The sequence below is a fragment of the Argentina silus genome (assembly GCF_951799395.1).
Source record: "Argentina silus genome assembly, chromosome: 9".
NCBI lineage: Eukaryota > Metazoa > Chordata > Actinopteri > Argentiniformes > Argentinidae > Argentina > Argentina silus.
In genome coordinates, this window is record NC_139663.1 from 7,556,710 (window position 1) to 7,575,472 (window position 18,763).

The 18,763-nt window shown below is 40.0% G+C and overlaps 1 protein-coding gene across 1 annotated transcript; it reads right to left on the reverse strand.

Moving 5' to 3' along the window:
- Nucleotides 1–5,728: 5,728 nt before the first annotated feature.
- hs3st2 (heparan sulfate (glucosamine) 3-O-sulfotransferase 2) lies at nucleotides 5,729–18,542 on the reverse strand (the record flags this gene model as incomplete). Its single annotated transcript, XM_083677963.1, has 2 exons — nucleotides 17,974–18,542; nucleotides 5,729–6,347 (listed from the first exon to the last, which is right to left on the reverse strand). Exons 1-2 carry the CDS (start codon nucleotides 18,516–18,518, stop codon nucleotides 5,729–5,731), a joined length of 1,164 nt encoding a protein of 387 aa, XP_083534089.1. The 5' UTR covers nucleotides 18,519–18,542.
- Between the last annotated feature and the right edge of the window lie 221 nt (nucleotides 18,543–18,763).

Sequence of the window (18,763 nt, forward strand, 5' to 3'; positions counted from 1 at the left end):
TTCATCTATTGTTGAAAGGAAAACTGTATATCAACACCCATGCAAATCTATTGTTATGTCTTTTTGAATGTATGACTCATACTTTCATAGTACACTGATATGAGCTCTTCAACAGAATAAACATATTTCACTTTGATGCCAGGGAATTGGATGTCACCATGGAGAAGCTTTGATAGGGTGTGCTAAACTAAACCACTGGCAGTGTGGAAACAAAAAAAAAGAAGCTTGCTAAAGTCTACAATAATTTCCCTGCCTGTCAAACATAATCTATCAGGATGCCTTTGTATTTGGTCTGATTGCAACAAATTGTCTCCTGTCTTCTAGAGTAAAAACCATTAGACCTGCAATTACTGACAGTTATATCCCAGAATGATCCACGTGTTTTTCCTAACTGCATAGGCATTAAGGGTCAATGAGACATTCCGTCAGCAGACCGCGTCTTCCATCCTGGCATTGATTGTGTTTTATTCACACCCTCCAAACAACCATGACAGTTTTACGACCCCACATTACAAGAAATACCTGTATAAATCTGAGCTGCATGATGCTAATTGCAACTGGGCAAGCAAAAAACCAACTGTACAGTATTTATCTGTGAATAACCAAACATTTGCTTTATCTAAAAGAAGATACTTTGGCCTATGTCACTATGCATAAAATATTACCCAATGGGTGCATACAAACTATTTCATGGGAATTGTTATCTTATCAAACTGAATGCATTTATTATGGTACTCTACAGTTATACACTTATTTTCCATGTATTGTATGTGTGGAATCCTGCTTTTGTGTTAAATGAATATACTTATTCTGAATTAGCTACAGTATGTAATGTTTTGTGATTTAGAGGTATAAATTGTTCATGATGGTGTCTATATAGTCCATTAAAACAAATCTAATTTCTAATCTGTTAACTGTACTGTGTCTGCATCCAGTACTGCAGTAGGACCTTAATTGTAATATGTATGTATTGTAGCTATCATTATACAGTAGGAATCTTCAAATCAGACTTCCTTGAACAACAGGGTAGCTTATTCATTCATACATCTCCAATGATACTCTGCCCGCCAGGCAAGAGCAGAGATCTTAGACTAATCTAAACTTTAACCTGGGACTAATGAGTACTGCTCTCATTTCACCAGTTGAGCAATTTAACATTTCTCATTGGGCCATTTACATCTTTATTTGGCAGTATCCTTCCTTTCCCATGTGGGGTGTGAGAGATACAGGGTGGGTTGGAGGCAGAACAGGTGGTGTGAAACACGATGTGAGAAAATCTTGCAGTACATTGACAGACAGTGATTTGCGGATCATATTCAAATGTGAGGTTGTTGTTGTTGGGAGTGGGGGGTGGGGGGTGGGGGGTGGGGGCGGGAGACACACACCAAATGAATGAAGTTACGTAAAAGTGCAATGTCTTTAGCATGGTGGCTATCATACAGTGAATGCCAGCTACTGCATGTAGGCTAAATAGGTAGATAGATACAGAGAGCAGACATTTTCCATTTATGATTGTACTTGTAAACAATTAAGTAAACTGAAGGATCTGCCTGTATAAAAATAGGTAATGTGGACAGGATCAATATTCCCAGTAATTTAATGTTTGAGCAGTGCTTCAAAATTTCAATAGGGCACACTGTATATCCCTTTAATAATGCTAGTTGTATTAGATCCTGTGGGATTTAATGCTGTCTCAAGTACAAAAAATGCAAATATACAGTATATGTATGAATCTGGGACAAGATGGCCATGACCTCCAGAGGTCTAGCCACTGCGGTATCCAGGGAACTGGTATCTTCCAACACCATTGCCTAATTAGCCCAATTGTGCGCCTGGAGTCCCGTTCTGTGCATGACCTTTCTGAAAGGTAAGGCAACCAGTGTTCAACTAGCCACAGGAAAATGAGAGGAGTTGAGGAAAAAACTTTCCAGTTTGATACACACCACCTATTGCAGATACAACAAACAAATAAAAGCTGAGAACACATACTATAAGATACTATCACTGTACACAGATTTGACTATGAAGATACAATTGTGTGTGTGTGTGTGTGTGTGTGTGTGTGTGTGTGTGTGTGTGTGTGTGTGTGTGTGTGTGTGTGTGTGTGTGTGTGTGTGTGTGTGTCTGTACATTTCTTTTCATTCTCACCACACGTAGAGGCCCTGACAGGATCAAAGGCGATAACTCTGTCTGCACCAGTTTTAATGGCCTGCTCTTCATTAGTGTGGCATAACCTGTCAGATGGAGTACATCAAGCATGAAGCAACATTGTGGCAGCTTCCAGACCTCTCAATAACAATGCGTTATCCAGCATCACTCATGTCTGGGAAATATGCATTCATTTTGTACACCTTTTGATTTAAAACATCCCCTTGAGGTAAAGTACACAGCTATGTGTTCTCATGGATTGCCTTTGGGAATTATGGGATTCATGCAGTATTGATGCAGGTAGAGGTTTGCTCATATGCCATTTTTACATTTAATGAGAGATCCTTGGAGAGGGGGTTCTGGCTGCCATGTTATAAATCATCCATAGGCAAGTGTGCTTTTCTTATTGTACTATGGAGAAAGAAAGATCCTCATTATCCTCTATGGTTTAGCCTTATAGTAGAAAGGGAGACAATGCGCTATATCCAATAAAAATAATCTATAAATACCACAAGACTACTGTATAAACTTCCATGGGGAAGAATCCAAGTTACAATACTGAGACCAGTGGGGGTGGGGAAGATAATGTTATATGTTTTGATGTAAATCTAAATATATCTATCTATATTGGAGCCCTTTATTTCATACACATTTAAATAACTCTTACATTTCCTGGCAGTGCTCATCAGTTTCATTGTGCAGCCAACAGTGTTAAAGTAATTATTTAAGAAAGTCAGATGATGATCAATTACATGCTGGATGACTGTCTTTCTGGATGCAACCCCTAGTTTAAAGTTCTGTTTCTCTAAGAGGGCTTCTCTTCACTGAATTGTATTTGATCTTTTGTTTTGAGGTAGGCTCTGTATACGTAGTATATGGTTGCGAGAAGCTCAAGATTGCTACACAAAAAAAGAAACCTATAATGAGAAATAGAGGTTAGAGAGCTGGTTAAGCGGTCATCTGTGTACTGTAGGTGTTCTCTTGTCGACTATTGGAGTTGATAATTAGATACTAACTGTGCAATACTTAACTTTTCAAGCTGAGATAAGTGCTTATTGGGGGATTGTAAATGTATACAGTTAGTAAAGTTCATCACTGAAGAGCTTTGTGGTGAATCTAGGCCAGCACCACACAGGTAAAATCTTGAACAGCATTTGGTAAAGTTGCCCATGACAACAAAAAAGAAACTGTAGCTCTGTCCAAAAAGTAAATCAAAGCTCAGTTTAAGCTTACATTTGAGAATAGGTAAATACAAGAGTTCAGGTAAGTTCCCCATACAGTACATATCGAATTTCATTTTAGCCATCGGCAAATAGACCAATAAATATGTAAAAGGTCTAGGGATATTCAGAGCTTCCAGTATTTTCTATACTAGGCTTTTTTGTCTTTTTGAACTGAAGTGCCAGCAGCCATCTTTAAATTATTTATACAAATATCTATAATATATAAAGATATATTGTATATAACCAATATCATTTTAGAGAGGAACATACACTCTAAGAAAAAAAGGTTTATTCATTTGTCTCTCTAGGGGGACAAGAATGTACAGTACACTCTCTGAGTCTGCTCGCCTCTCCTTCTTTCTCCTTTAATAGTTGTTTGTACAAGACTGCAGTTACATTTTGACACAATTCTGTGAAATTTCTGACATGTAAGTATTGGAATCTCTATGGCACTCCCCTTCAATGGGACAGTTTTAAAAACTTACCGTTCAAGGTTTTAATTATGTGGCACAATGAATCCATAGGAATTGATTTTTTATCATGTTACTGTCTGACATTGCCTATTAAGGATGAGGCATAACTTACTTCAGAGTCTTTCAAAGTTCATGACATTTACAACAACAGCCTGTTTGTTTCTTGGTATTTGCTTTGAAGGTTAGGCTGGCCGTTGCAGGTAATTGCATCGGTACCCCCATGATCATATCAAATCAATTCCTGGTGTTGAGTGCACAGAGTATGAGGAGGGTAGCGTTGATCATGCCACTTTCATGTGCCGACAGAATCATATATCAGCCTCAGATTTGACAGAGTTTAGACTGTTTTGAAACTAACTGGTTTGCTGAAATGTTGTGTGCCTTCACATATTCCTCTTAACTGAATAATCTGGGAATGTCCACAAATGATGTGACATGTGATTTCCATGGCTGCTATTCAAGTCAGCTAGAGAGTATATCCCAACGGCATCCAAATACCCCTGTTCTTTATTCAGGATGGATAACACATACTGCCATCTAGGCCTACAGTCACACTAAGCAGGAAAATTACTTTCTCTCAGTGGAGCGTCGTCAAGCCCAAGGCATTCTGGGGGGAAAAAAGTTGTATTTAACTGTGCTAAGATAAAGTTTAAAACATTGCTAAACTGCTCAGCATATCAGTGCATGGTGATGGCTCACAAAGTAGCAGGCAGGGCTAGGCAGCATTGGCATGTTAATCAAGAACTAATGGAGAGTAGCACAAATGACAGTTTAAATACTGCTGTGGCTCAAGGACATGTAGTGGAACAGCACAGCAGTTATGCTGCTATGAATACCTAATTGTAGGTTGCACGGCCAATGACTGTGTTGCATGGTTATTTTACAATTGTATATGCTTGCAATTAAACAACAAAGAATACCTAAGCATAACAATGTGGTTTCCTGCTCTGCAATTTATGCACTTCTACTTTTAACAGCTCTGTATGCTTTAAAGAACATTTAACTCAGAGAACTTACTTTCATTGTTCAATCTGAATCATTAATTGGTGACAAATGAACATTATCTTATTATTGTGTTTCCTAATTTAAAAGTGTGACATATAAACATCTGTTGTCTTTCTACATGCTGCCTTGGATGAGGAGTTCTCCTGCTAAATATTTCAGACATATTTCCACATGTCTACAGTATACTGCATCTTCCCATCATACTTCTTCTGCAGCTTCTCTGTGTAATATAAAAAAGACAGATGCTTCCAATTATCATATTGATGCTCATAATGTGATAATATGCATAAAGACATTTAATGAACAGTTTTCACATTCATTACTGTCTGAATACGTATGCACAGCCATATTTCAAAGCTTACATACAACATTAAAGCTTGGCTTAGCTAAATTCATGGATATGATATGATATGCTAAGCTGAAGAATATATCATTTGCTGTATTTACTGTAATTTATTGTATTTTACCTGTAAGTAGGTACTGTATGACTGACATAGTAGAGAGTAGTAAAAGAGACAGTACTTTGTGAGGAAACACAATCTTGTGTCTGATAAATACTCATTGTGAGACTGAATGGCATCATAGCATTTCTTGAACCTTTATTTGGATAACAAAACCTGCATGATGTTAAATCAGGTAATCATATCAAATGTCTTAAAGTGAGTGGCAGATTATCTTGAGCTACACATACCTTAATAAGCTTGCACTGTATTTTGAAACATTAAAGAGAAATTGGATTTACTTAGTAAAGGTGCCCTCCTTCATATTTTCAACGGTGGACTGATTTTCACCATCAGTCATATATACTCTTTATAATCGAATGACTCCAATGAGGTAGCCATTGCAATAAAGTTATTTGCCTGCTCTTTACTGTACATCTCAATCCCACCTGAAGTCATGTCCCACCGTCTCATAGAACTTGATATTGAAAGGCCTGTAAAAGTCCCTCAGCTGCTCGATGACTTCTCTGTCTATCTGCACATGAGTTCTGCCCTTGGACTTGCCAAGGCAGCGGGGCTGGCTACTGCTCTCAGGCTTCTTCAGACAGGGGAAGCCTTTGGTTCGGTTGAAGTAGAAGTGTTTGTCAGTGATGATGCGTTTGAGTCCCAGGAAGTCCTGCACGCGGCCCAGCTCCCCTGCCGGGTCCGTGATCAGCCGCTCACCGCTCACAAAGTGGATCTGGGAGAGGCGGAAGTACTGGAGCCAGTTCTCCAGGTGGAGGATGTACATCCCGATGCGGATGGCGTTCCAGGAGGTGTCCACAAGACCCAGGCTCCTGTTCTTGAAGGCCAGCTCCTCGAAGCTAGGTATGTCCGGCTTCTTGGACAGAGTCTGTGTGTAGTCAGAGATGGCCCTGGTGACTGGGTTACGCACGACAACGATTAGCTTGGTGTCGTGGGACATAATAGCGATGCGCCTGGGAGCCTCCCGGGTAACAAAGTAGCTGGGGGTTTTCTCCAAGGTGATTTGGCTGTCAAGAGTCCGTGGCATTAGTCCCCTGCAGAGAATGAAATATAAATAAATCATATATAATATTTTTCTGTCTGGAAAACATGACAACATTTACTGTTCCTTATCTCTTGGGTGACAGTAATACTGAGGGGCAGAGGGAAATTATCCAATCACATTTTAGACGTGTGGTCATAAATCACCATCACCATCACCTGCATTACTGATCCAATAGAAAAAGACACCTTGGAAAATCTGGGTCACATTAAGTAGGCCATCATTTTCATCAAGTTTCTAGGGAAAATCTGTGACATCTTGAAGTTTGTGCAAAGTTTGTCTAATATCTGAGAAGACTATGCATAGTGAAATGAAGTGTAGTGGGGTCCTTTTTATAAATGACAATGTAGATACTCTTGTGTTGCTCTGGGAGTTAGCTCTTATGTTAGGAGCAAGAGGGTTTAGAAATGGATCAGCCCTGGAAAAGTTGCTCAGAGAGATTCAGTATTCAAAAGTATTATTTATTTTTTTACAACTTACACTCGAGCATTAACAAATTTTACCCCTTCATTTGAAAAGCCTCATTCACAGAATAAACAGTCAAGGACAAACAGTAGCTACATTTATACAACAATGATGACTTACTGTAACAACTAATCACCTTTGTCTACATCCTAAACAATGATTGCTTAATACTTCTATTTCACACTGATAAGGAAAAACATTGCTGTACAAATATATTGGGTTTGCTGGCAATTTCATAAACACTGCATTCTCTTTACTATTGCTAGGAAGTCAAGGATCAGAAAAGAACGTTTTTCAAGTTGTGAGCTCTAAATGTGCTTTCCTGAGGTAAGGGTGGCCATAAGTTACCTTTACAGTCATAGAAATATTGATCCATTTAGCTTGATTTATGAATCTTGTGCTGTTCGCCTAGGTGTCTCAGTTAGCCTTACCAGCTCAGGGCCACAGACAACCATTAATCATTCATTGGATGGAACAGCACCTTCCCTAACAAACAGCTTTACTGTACGCAAAAGACATTCCACCGCATCTCAGCTAGCATGAGATGGACCCCAAACTACAGTAGGTTACCACCCTTTGCCTTTTTACATTTTTTCTTGGCATTTGTACTCCACATGAGTTTGGGGAATTAAAACAATTCATGGTCATGTAAATGACAAAGCTAGCCAGACATTCCGGCACTGTTGAGTTATGCTTTGGAGAATGTTAGACAATTCCCAAATACTGTTAAAAGAAAGAGCTGCATCCAGGCATGTTATACAACCTTGATGTGAATGCACACAACCTAGACTAGAGTGTCATTTTAGGGACGGTGTTTCTGACAGTCTAACACTCCTAATGCTGTCCCTGGAACAGGAGCATAACGCTGTGTGAACTAACCAAGCTGTCACTTTAGTACTGATGCGAGCAAATGGTGTAGCTCATTATGTTGCAATTGCCACGGCGGAGTGATGATAATAGCACAGTGATAATAATAGCACTGTTGCATGAATTCCGATCAATTCTATCACATGTGACTTTGAAACAATTACCGGTACTACTGTATATAACAACAAACATTTGTTATTAAAGTACAGTGAAAATACACCTGTATACTGTATGAGTTCAAGTTCAGGTAAAGTGTTACAAAAGGGAATTTATTGTGGATTGATTGATTATGAACAAAATAAACTGCATACCAGAGCCATATATTCTGTATAAATGGCTTTGCTGCACATTAAAACCTTTTCTAATTCCACCAAGGTACAGGCTCTCCTATACATAGAAAAAGATGTTGGTGTACATACTGTATACTGTATAATTTGAGCCTCTAACTCTAAACACTATATCTCCATTCTTCAAGCAATACATTTCTGGGGACTATATTCGAGCTCCCAGGCTCCCAGAAACCTAACTTAGATATCATTTTTTCCTGATGGGGATGATGAGATTACCATGTAAATTAGCTTTTTAGATTGCTTCTGGACTCTATCAGTAAACTGTAACAATTTGTCACAGACAGCTTTATCAGTGTGTTTTATTAACACAATTTTAATTAAATCGGTGGGATTTACATGTACATTTGCTCAGTGTTCATATCGTACACATTGTGTATACATCTGAATTTCAACATTGATCTAATCCATGTGACCCATGTGATGAAGTCACCCTCTCAGATTTAATCTGAACAAATGATCCCATATATTACCATAACCCATTGATTTAGAAACAAATTGACTGCCTGCTGTTCTCAAACTATTCTTGAACTATCATTTGTTATAAAATATACATGAAATATGATGAAATTAACCCCCATCTGCTTGATTAAAAAACATTTAACAAAAATATGTAGACCAGTTTCTCCTCTACAGTGAAAGACGCATATACTCAACACTATCAATTTGATTATCAGCCAGCAGGGAGAAAGACTATTCTTCAACGTGTTCTTCCACACTCCAAATTATGTACTCATAAACTTATCTGGTCATTCATAATGAATTAAAATAACCATCAGAGACCGACAATCGACAAGCTACCAGGGAAAAGACAGGTTCATGAGGATCCAAGATTTATTCATGACCAACAAACCCTCTGAATTTCCAGATAAAACGATAAAAAACTAAATCTAATCAGAAATATTGTACATATTCAGTGCCTCTGTTGTCTCCTGACAATACCCAAACTGGGCAGAACCTAGGATGTTTATAGTTTTGCCGTTAGCACCAAATGGAGAAGAACACTGTAATTCATCTGGGGGCCATATTCTCTTCATCACTGTAAACATAATATCCTGTGTAATGAAAAATGGCACCATGCAATGCTCTCATATTACACTTAAAACATCCAGTCACATTAATTGTCACTGGCCTACTTGTGTTTGGATGGCTGTCTTTTTCAATCAGGGTATTTGTAGCATGGTAGAGGACAGGAGGTTCTCTGTGTAATTGTGTGACATGACAAGGTTACACTGACATTTTGTAAGCAGTTTAGCATGGCATTGTGACACGGCACCCTAAGGCACCTGAGGAGAACAGCAAGCCTATTTACTGGGGTAGTTTTTTGAGAGCCTTCATGCTGTAGCTGCTTGATTCTCTCAAAAGAAAGGCTAGGGAGTGAGTCATAATCACTCCTGCCTTCACTACCGGGAAATCTTCTCCTAGCTCCTGATTCCAGTATGGGCTACTGGCTGAACCTTAGCTACAGTGGAGGATGTTGATAGATGAATAATAGACAGACTGTATATCAAACACTGATGGATTGAAAGATTGAAACAAAAGTTTCAGTAGGTGTCTGCAACTATTAACACACACACACACACACACACAAACACCCACACACACACCCATACACACGCATGCTGCGTCTTCAATCAAACTGATTGATGATGATGATGATGACCTCCTCACTCTGACCATCATCCTGTGAGTTGCAACTAAATTCATTGGAGTAATTTACAGTGCAGTCTTCTGTACAAGTTATTGGTGGGACTCATGACACATTACAGGCTTGCCTGTGACATTTTAATCACTCTGGAAAAATTAACTGGGGTGTGGAAGATCTATCCTGATATTGTAAATGTACCCAATTCTCAACAAGATACAGCAACAATTTCCTCTACGATGGTAAAAACAAATGTGTTACAACTCTCCCATGTTTACTTTTACAGCAACACTCAATACCACATCTGTCACTGTCTACTAAAACATTCAAAGTATATACAGTACTCTCCACAGCTAGTTTGATCCATTGAGCAAGTCAAACTACTTTAGACACAGGCAGCAGATACATCAGGCATGCAGACCACAGCATCAAGTAAAGGTCAGCTCTGGATCATCTCCTGCTGCACAATCAATAGACTCAGACCTTACTTGTGTTGTTCCATTGATGTTTGCAATCAAGTGGGAATTGAGTGTATTATAAGAGTCCTGAGTAATTATTTGAACAACACTAGTGCATATTTGTATAGCTTGGTATGTAGCAGTTCTTATGTTATGTAAGAATGAGTGTAACAAGCCCATGCACATCTCATAATTTACATTTACATTGCATTTTTGGCATTTAGCAGACCAAAAGCGACTTACAACAAATACATTTGTCTAAGTAAGTGAATCATCTATCCATCAGTCATCATAAGAAAAAGTAATCTATGCTAGGACCAGGGGCTGTTGGCAGTCACAATGCTAGAAGAAGGAAGAATAATAATTATTATTATTATTATATATATATTTTTTTTTTGTGTGTTCAGTAGAGAACCTGTACAGGAGAGTAGTGGGTATGAAGAGGTCTTTAAGAGGGACAGTTAAGATGTAGTCTGAAGAGATGGGTCTTCAATCTGCGGTGGAAGATCGGTAGTGACTCTGCAGTCCTGACAGCAGTGAGAAGCTCGTTCCACCAGCAGGGCACCAAGACAGTGAAAAGCCATGACCGAGTAGCATGACTGCTGCATCCACGTAGAGGTGGTGGAGCCAGGTGGCCAGCCGAGGTGGAAGAGCGGAGTGATTGGGCAGGGGTTTGAGGGCTGACCATTGCTTGCAAGTAGGGGGGGGCTGTTCCCTTTGCTGCCAGGTAGGCAAGCACCAGGATCTTGAATCTGATGCGAGCTGCTACCGGGAGCCAGTGAAGGGTGCGAAGGAGGGGAGTGACATGGGAGAATTTGGGGAGATCAGACGGGCGGCAGCATTCTGGATGAGCTGCAGAGGTCTGATGGCGGAGGCGGGGAGCCCGGCCAAGAGCGTGTTGCAGTAGTCAAGGCGAGAGATCACAAGTGTCTGGACCAAGAGTTGTGCTACTTCTCTGGTGAGGAATGGACGTATCCTTCTGATATTGTAGAGGAAGAATCTACAGGAGCATGCTGTTGCTGTGATGTTCACCACACAGGATAAGAGGTTGTCAAGGATCCAGGTTCTTGGCTGTCTGGGAGGAGGATTGAGAAGTCTTGGAGAGGGCAGGCTTTCCCCGGGAGGAAGAGCAGCTAAGTCTTGTTAAGGTTGAGCTTGAGGTGGTGGGCTGACATCCAAGCAGAAATATCTGCAAGACACGCAGAGACACGTGTTGCCACTTATGAGTCAGAGGGTGGGGGGGGGGGAAAGAGTTAAGTGTCATCTGCATAGCAGTGGTAGGAGAAACCATGTGAGGAAATTACCGAGCCAAGAGATTAGGTATAGAGGGAGAACAGTAAGGGCCCTAGGACAGAGACCTGGTGAGAGCGATCAGCTAGGTAGGATGCAAACCAAAAGAGTGTAGAGCCAGAGATGCACAGTTCTGAGAGGTGGAGAGAAGGATTGGGTGGTTTACTGTGTCGAATGCAGCAGACAGGTCCAGAAGAATGAGAACAGAGGAGAGGGAGGAAGCTTGAGCAGAGTGGAGGGCCTCCGTGACAAGGAGAGCAGTCTCAGTAGAGTGCCCAGCCTTAAAGCCAGATTGGTGGGTTAGGGTCAAGGAGGTTGTTCTGAAGTAGATAGTGAGACCGTTGATTAGAGACAGCACATTCAAGGGTTTTAGATAAGAAGGAGAGAAGGGATACCGGTCTGTAGTTATGGACAGCAGACAGGTCAAGAGTTGGTTTCTTGAGAAGAAGCTTGACTCTGGCTGTCTTAAAGGCAGCTGGAACAGACCCTGTGGATAGACAGGAATTGATTATGGTGGTAAGGAACGGAAGGAGGTCTTTGGAGATGGATTGGAGAAAGGGGGAGGGGATAGGATCGAGGGGGTAGGTGGTTGCAGGTGGTTGCCCGATGTCATCATGTGTGTGGTCTCTGTAAGGTTTAAGCTTAAACATGAATAGAATATTCTTTATGTCAATAGATGTGACGTATTGTCATGGTTCAGACCATAACTACTGTAAATCACATGGGTATTTCTCCTAACCCAGAGTAGAGAGTGTTTGCGTGTTGCATGCCTGGCAGCTCTGCAGTGTTCTATTAACTTTCTCCATGTGCTGCATGCTGTCATCCAGTGACATCCGAGAGGCTGAGGTGACAGACTGTTTTCAACAGAATTAATTTGGGCCTCATTGTACTAATTAAAGAGCTTTATGATGAGTCTGAGGATTGGACAGTAACGCACAAGCTAGGACTGATCTGATTGTGGATTTAAATTGGAAACCATCAATCATGGCAACCAGCGTTCCAGCAAAGAAAAGACAAGAGAGATTTACAGAGTGGTCCCTATCTCCCGCCAGTGCAGAAATGTCTGTCATCACAGAGACTAATAATGAACCCTGCCCATTAAACAATACCCTGCATGTGAGTTACGGTCTTACCAGGGGGCATGCCAATATAAAAGTGTCCTTTATCTGTTGTGTTTGGCTGGCATAAAGCTTCATATTCAATTATGAAGTCTCATGGCTTATTGTTATCTGAGGCGACTAACTAGGTAAGATTAGTGCAGGTAGAGGTCCTGCGATTCAGTGCTCACCGACTAAGGAGGGATGTTTTCTTTTCAGTTTTTTTGTCTTCTTGGTGAATATCAGATGTCAGTGTACTGTATATAGTGCAGGCTTTTTATTTTATTTTATTTTTTTATAGTTAACCAGACAATCTCAAATCTCAAGTGTCAGATCATCTGAGGCACTAATATGATCTAGTCTGCATCCAATTGAAACCAGACACTGTATTTACAGTATGTTCATCCAATGCTTTCGTTCTGAAACGTTTCATTTGCAATACTACACACTAAACTTTGGTATCAATACAGTGAGTAATAAATATCTAGGGATATCTATTATCATCTCTTTGTGTTTAGGTCTAAGGCTATGTCATATCTTTATTATCATGGGGGATGCATATTCATAAACTTGCACACCTATATAAAAATTGAAGATACTAAAGATTACAACACACATAGGCATGTGTTTGAACACACTCAGAGCCACTGCACAGTCTAATTACCAATTGCAATCCACCTCCTGCTTGATAAGAGGGAATAGCTTCATTCAGTCTCCATTGGAAAATATGAGCTTATTAATATTTCACTCACTCATATTTCTGCTGGGACGATGTCGTGACCATTAATCACTAGTCAGCAACAGAAGCTGGCCTGAATGAAAGTCAATTAAGAGTTAACGAGGAACAATCCAGACGGACACAGCAATATTGCAGCCAGGTCAGCTGGGCAGGTATAATAATTCAACTTCACTGACAATGAGCAGCTCTAATCAAATCTAAAAACAAAGCTAGGAGCTAAACACATTCTAAACGATCTAACACATAAGGCCTGTTTATCTGTGTGAGGGAAATATATTAGTATCGCAACACACACAGAGAGGCCTGCTATCAAAACCGTATGTCATTTAGTTCTGTTTTATTTTAGAGTTACCTGTTATACTGTTCTGTGAAAAGTCTGAATCAATCAAATGTTTTTGTATATCGCTTTTTACAAAGACAATTGTCTCAAAGTGCTTTTCAACAAGAACAATACAAACAATACCACACCTTTAACAGAGACAAGAACTTGTGTCTCACCTCATATAACTCATGTCTGATTTAGACAACTACTTCTCACAGAAATAACAGCACATTGCATATTCGAAGCCACAGAGGGCAATGAGAGACAATTGGTCTCCTAGAGCGATAAAGCGTGGAATTGAGGCAAGCCAAATGCTGTTACTGTGTCTGACATGGGAATGTGTCCAACTTTGCCAAAATGAAGACACTCTCAGGAAGGCCTCTGAAATCCAAGGCTGGCAAGCTGCGCATCCTCAGATGAGCATTTCTGTTAATTGTGTAAATGTTCCAGATTAATTAACTGCCATTCTACTGCCAATCTCTATGGAACACAATGTAAACAGAACACTCTTTCAGTGCATGGCAGCTTGGCCTCACAATGTATTCAGTTAAGGTAGTTCCTCTGTCATATTTCCCTGTCTGTTCAAAAGGCTCTCTGCAAAGCTGCAGGGAATAATGGGAACATTACCAACGCATAATGAGATGCTGCTAAGATTCATTCAGTCTGTGGCTGAAATGCAAATGCTTCACCAGACACCTGAAATGTGCTAGAGATAGCGACACCAGGCTTAGCGCTTGTTTCAATGCACACTATGTACTATCAGACACACAGTATGATGTGAGTTGTGCACATCAACATTCACCCAAAATGAATCAATAGGAAAAGAACAGGTTGTTTGCACTACGTGTTCAGTATATAAACACACAATGAATGCATTCATGGGTATGACAGAATAAGTGATTCTAGATACCCTCTCTCAGCATTATGTCATTGTAAGGTTTTCCTCCAGGGTGGCCTACTGCACTCAACAGCTCAAAATGACAGTCCTGGATTTACAGTCCTGGATTCCTGTTGATGCTGGCAACTCTATCGAATTACTTATTAATTCACCATAAAATCACAATATCAAAACCTCACTGTACCATATTTAGGGTACATTTCTGAGAGGGAGTTGTTTTTGTAATTAATGTTAACCGCAAGAGGTCTCTGAGCTATATTGGTATTAAGACTCCTCATTAATAATGAGAGAGATTCCTGGGCATCTTTCACAGTGGAATGTGTCGTTTTCCCTGTTAAATGAGCACCATCCAACTTTCTGTCCTTGTCAACCTTTTTGACTGTAGCGTTTCAGAGTTCCTCTTGTTCCTGAGCCAATTAAGGGTGGACCAGGAGAATATTCTTGGCTGCAGCAAATGCTAAAAGGCCTCTCACACAATTTGAAAACATTTCAGGGAATCTACTTGAAGTGCCTCTGACTCCTGTAAAATCAATAGAGCTGAGAAGCCCTTTTAAGTTCTGATGGTGTGTAGTGATGCGTATTTGTATGATTTTTATGATCCTGTTAAAAATGGAAAAAGAGGACAGACAGAAGTGTTGGGAAATTGGTTGAAGTATAATGTCCACCTTAGCCATACTGCATAGTTATGAGGAGTCTCACACAAACTTAATGAGGCCACATGGTTATTTTTTATTTGTGAGATACAGTAATGAACACTGTGACTGCATACAGGAGGTAATAGAGAATGCATTGTACAAGTGACTCTTCAATTAATAAATCAGGAAAAAATATCATACTGGACTGTAATGCCATCAATGATAGTAAAGATCTCATTATCTAAAGCTTGGATCAGTTAACATGAACTTTAGTTTAATAAATTTCACTCATGACCGAGGTGAACTAATCCAGCAAATGCTCATTGAATTTAATAGATGGGCTTTGTCATTACTGAGAGTGAAATAAAATGAAAGAATGAGACTCTCTTAAAACACATTATTAAAGGAGTTTTATATGGAACTTTTGACTTAATCAGCTAATTTATCTTTCTCATTACTGCCGGCATTTATGTGCCTCTTATAGCAAGATGTCAATGGCTAAAATAAAATTGCTTTCAGAAAGGATTAGGGAAACTGTTGATATGCCCTGGCCTCTGTGGCATTTTAATTAATCAACCCACAAATAGTATTGATGAATGTTGTGGTGTGTGTGTGTGTGTGTGTGTGTGTGTGTGTGTGTGTGTGTGTGTGTGTGTGCCTATGTGTGTGCCTATGTGTGTGTGTGTGTGTGTGTGTGTGTGTGTGTGTGTGTGTGTGTGTGTGTGTGTGTGTATGTATTTGTGTGTATGTTCATTTTTGTTTACATGTGTGATTACTGTTTATGTGTAACTCAATTGCTACAGTATCATTGGCACCATGTTATATCAATCTAACACATGCTTCACCGTACTGTGTGTGTTGTTAACATTTCTTAATTCATTGTTTCATAAACATGATGAAAATCAAAAAAGTATACATGAACCTGACAGAACCTGTTCTACACTCCAATGTATGATGCTTTTTCAAGAAAGTAATCTGTACTAATCTTCCAGTGGTAACTGTGAAAACAGGACTAAGATGTCAGTGCAATCATGTCTCACTCCCATCACCGTAAGTTCTCAATACTGGATGTAAGTAGCCCCCTTGTATTGATTTGAGCAGCTCCCCATGAGTGAGTCTGACTCAATTGACTTACAGTAGGCACAGCAGGTGTGAATGGCTTCATACTGCAATGGAAGAGTGAACACACAACTGGACTTAGGAGTGCTGCCTGGTGATTTCAGTTGACTGGTCTTACAGGACTTTCCACAGAACACCAGCTAATGACACATTCTTTGTTCAGTGGCCTCTCTCAGCTAAGTGTAGACATGGCCCTTTAGAGTTCCCTCCTCTACTCTACTCCACAGCACAATGTTCTGTCATAGAGGAGAATGTAACACCTGTTTAATAACCCATCTTCAACAGCACTAGGCTTTAGACTGCCAGTGATGATAGCTGATACTGTCCCTGGGAGTCATAGTCTCCTAGGACATCCTCATCCAGGAACTGACTCAGGGATAGCAATGCCTAGCTGGTCCCAGTGTCCCGTTGTATGGATTGTACTCTTGAGCAGCAAACTGTCAGAGGGAAGGAGGGAGGGGAGGGGTCTGATCTTTATCAGAGGTCATAAATCAATATTATCCATGTTCCTGCTGGGGAGGGTTTATCAAAAGTCTGCCCCTGAAATTATCTATTACGCTTGATCTGCATTTCTTCCTGAAATTCAACACCAATATTACTGTATTTTGTGGCAATTTTCATCCAACAACACTATACTGTAGGTCTGTCTAGCCGGTAATTTCATCCTGGGTTGGCAGTACAATTTACAATAATGCAAACGATTCCAATCCCTCTCCTATCTCAGTGTTTACATTTTACCAACAAAACACACAAATAAAAAGTCTATATTTGGGAGGGAATACTGATATTTGAAACCGTGAAAAATATCATAGTTTAAGGCCATTTCTCTCCACAACACATACTAATTCCACATCTGAGCCTTCTCTTCTTGTCCTGGTTTATAAAGGATCTGTAGGAGGCTTAGTGGTCATTACCATGACCATATCAACAATCAGCAGCAAGACAAGCGGTGGTAGATAGAGAGCGTAAATGTGCTCCTCAGTCCTTCAAAAGCCACAAAGTGATTAACGTCTATTAAACGTAATGTATTAGGGACTTCCATGAAAACAAAAGGTTCCTGTGTAGAGATACATTTACTGATATATTCAATGACCGCATGGGTCAGTGAAGCATACCAATTGGGTGCACAGTTAAAGATGACTTATTGCTGAGGGAAGATGCCTATTAGAATAGACCAACAAGCACTTATACATCTCCTCCCCTATTTACTTCTGAGTTGTCTCTCTACTGAACATGGTACAGTATGAAATTATAAGATTACTAGGGCAGGAGAACAAGTGCAACTTACAGAATGATAGTAGATTGAATTTAAGGGGTAAAAAGTCAAGTGTAATCACAGGGTTAAAATATCGTAGGTGTATGATGTTGTGCTAGGGAGGGACACTTCACTACCTATTTTCATTCAGGAAACCCACTTTCACTTGCTTTCAAGTACCTAACCACATGGACACATCTTATGACAGTACCCAAGTGGCCTGAACATACAACCTTGCATCTGACATCCCAAATCTTGAGCCATTATACCAAGAAGTCATCACTGGTTTTGTACTAGGAGTGCTGTTACTGTACAGTACATACTTTAGCTTACCAATTATTCAGTGACACCTTAAGAGAGGGCATATTAGCTCAGATCTAGATCAGTTGACTTTTAAAAGTCCCATACAGTATTGTTCAACAGGTCAATACTCAAATCATTAAATAGCTAATTGTTTTCAAATGATCTTGAAGTTTCTTACCTGTACCAGTCCAAGCCTCTGTCATAGTTTCTATCGAAAAAGTGGGGCTCTGTTCCAAGCGCACGCACGTCTGGGTGAATTCGAATAAACTCCAGCACCGCCCTGGTACCCCCCTTCTTTACGCCGACAATAAGTGCATTAGGTAACTTCTTGTTTCCATATTTTTGTGCGACAGAGATATTATTTAACTTATATTCAGATGAAGAAATACTCCGTGAGTGAGTGCTAGAGAAGGCATAATGTTTACTTTGGTTGCGAGCATGATTTGATCCTTGTTGAGTGGGTGTCTCATCCCGAGCAATCCTCATGTGCGCGGAGAAAGTGCAATCATGTAATGTTTGCAGAAGTTTTTTGCTTCCTACATTCTTATAATGGAGGCACTTTTTTTCTTCAGAACTCAGGTTTGTCATGATTGTACTACAACAAAAAATTAAACTGTAGCATAAATAAGTGAGGGACAATGAAAGCGTGAATATAAAAATAAATCGTTTGCTCAACCTATTTGAAGATGGCACGATTCGGCTTGAGAGGAATCTATATGCCATGTCTCCATGGGTTAAAGAACTGCATGTTTTTCCTTTCTGGCTGCTCCTTGTCTGCGGTGTCTCCCGGTGGAATCGGACTCAAGAAGCATCCTAGTGCGACAGTCCACGAGTCCTCCAAGACATCAACATGGGCGCAAGTTGCAATTTTTCCTATTATGATAAATAATTGTTTAACTTTGAACATTGAACATTGGTACATTTAAGTTCCTTTGGAAAAGTAGAACGATCCTGACCCAAGACAGTTC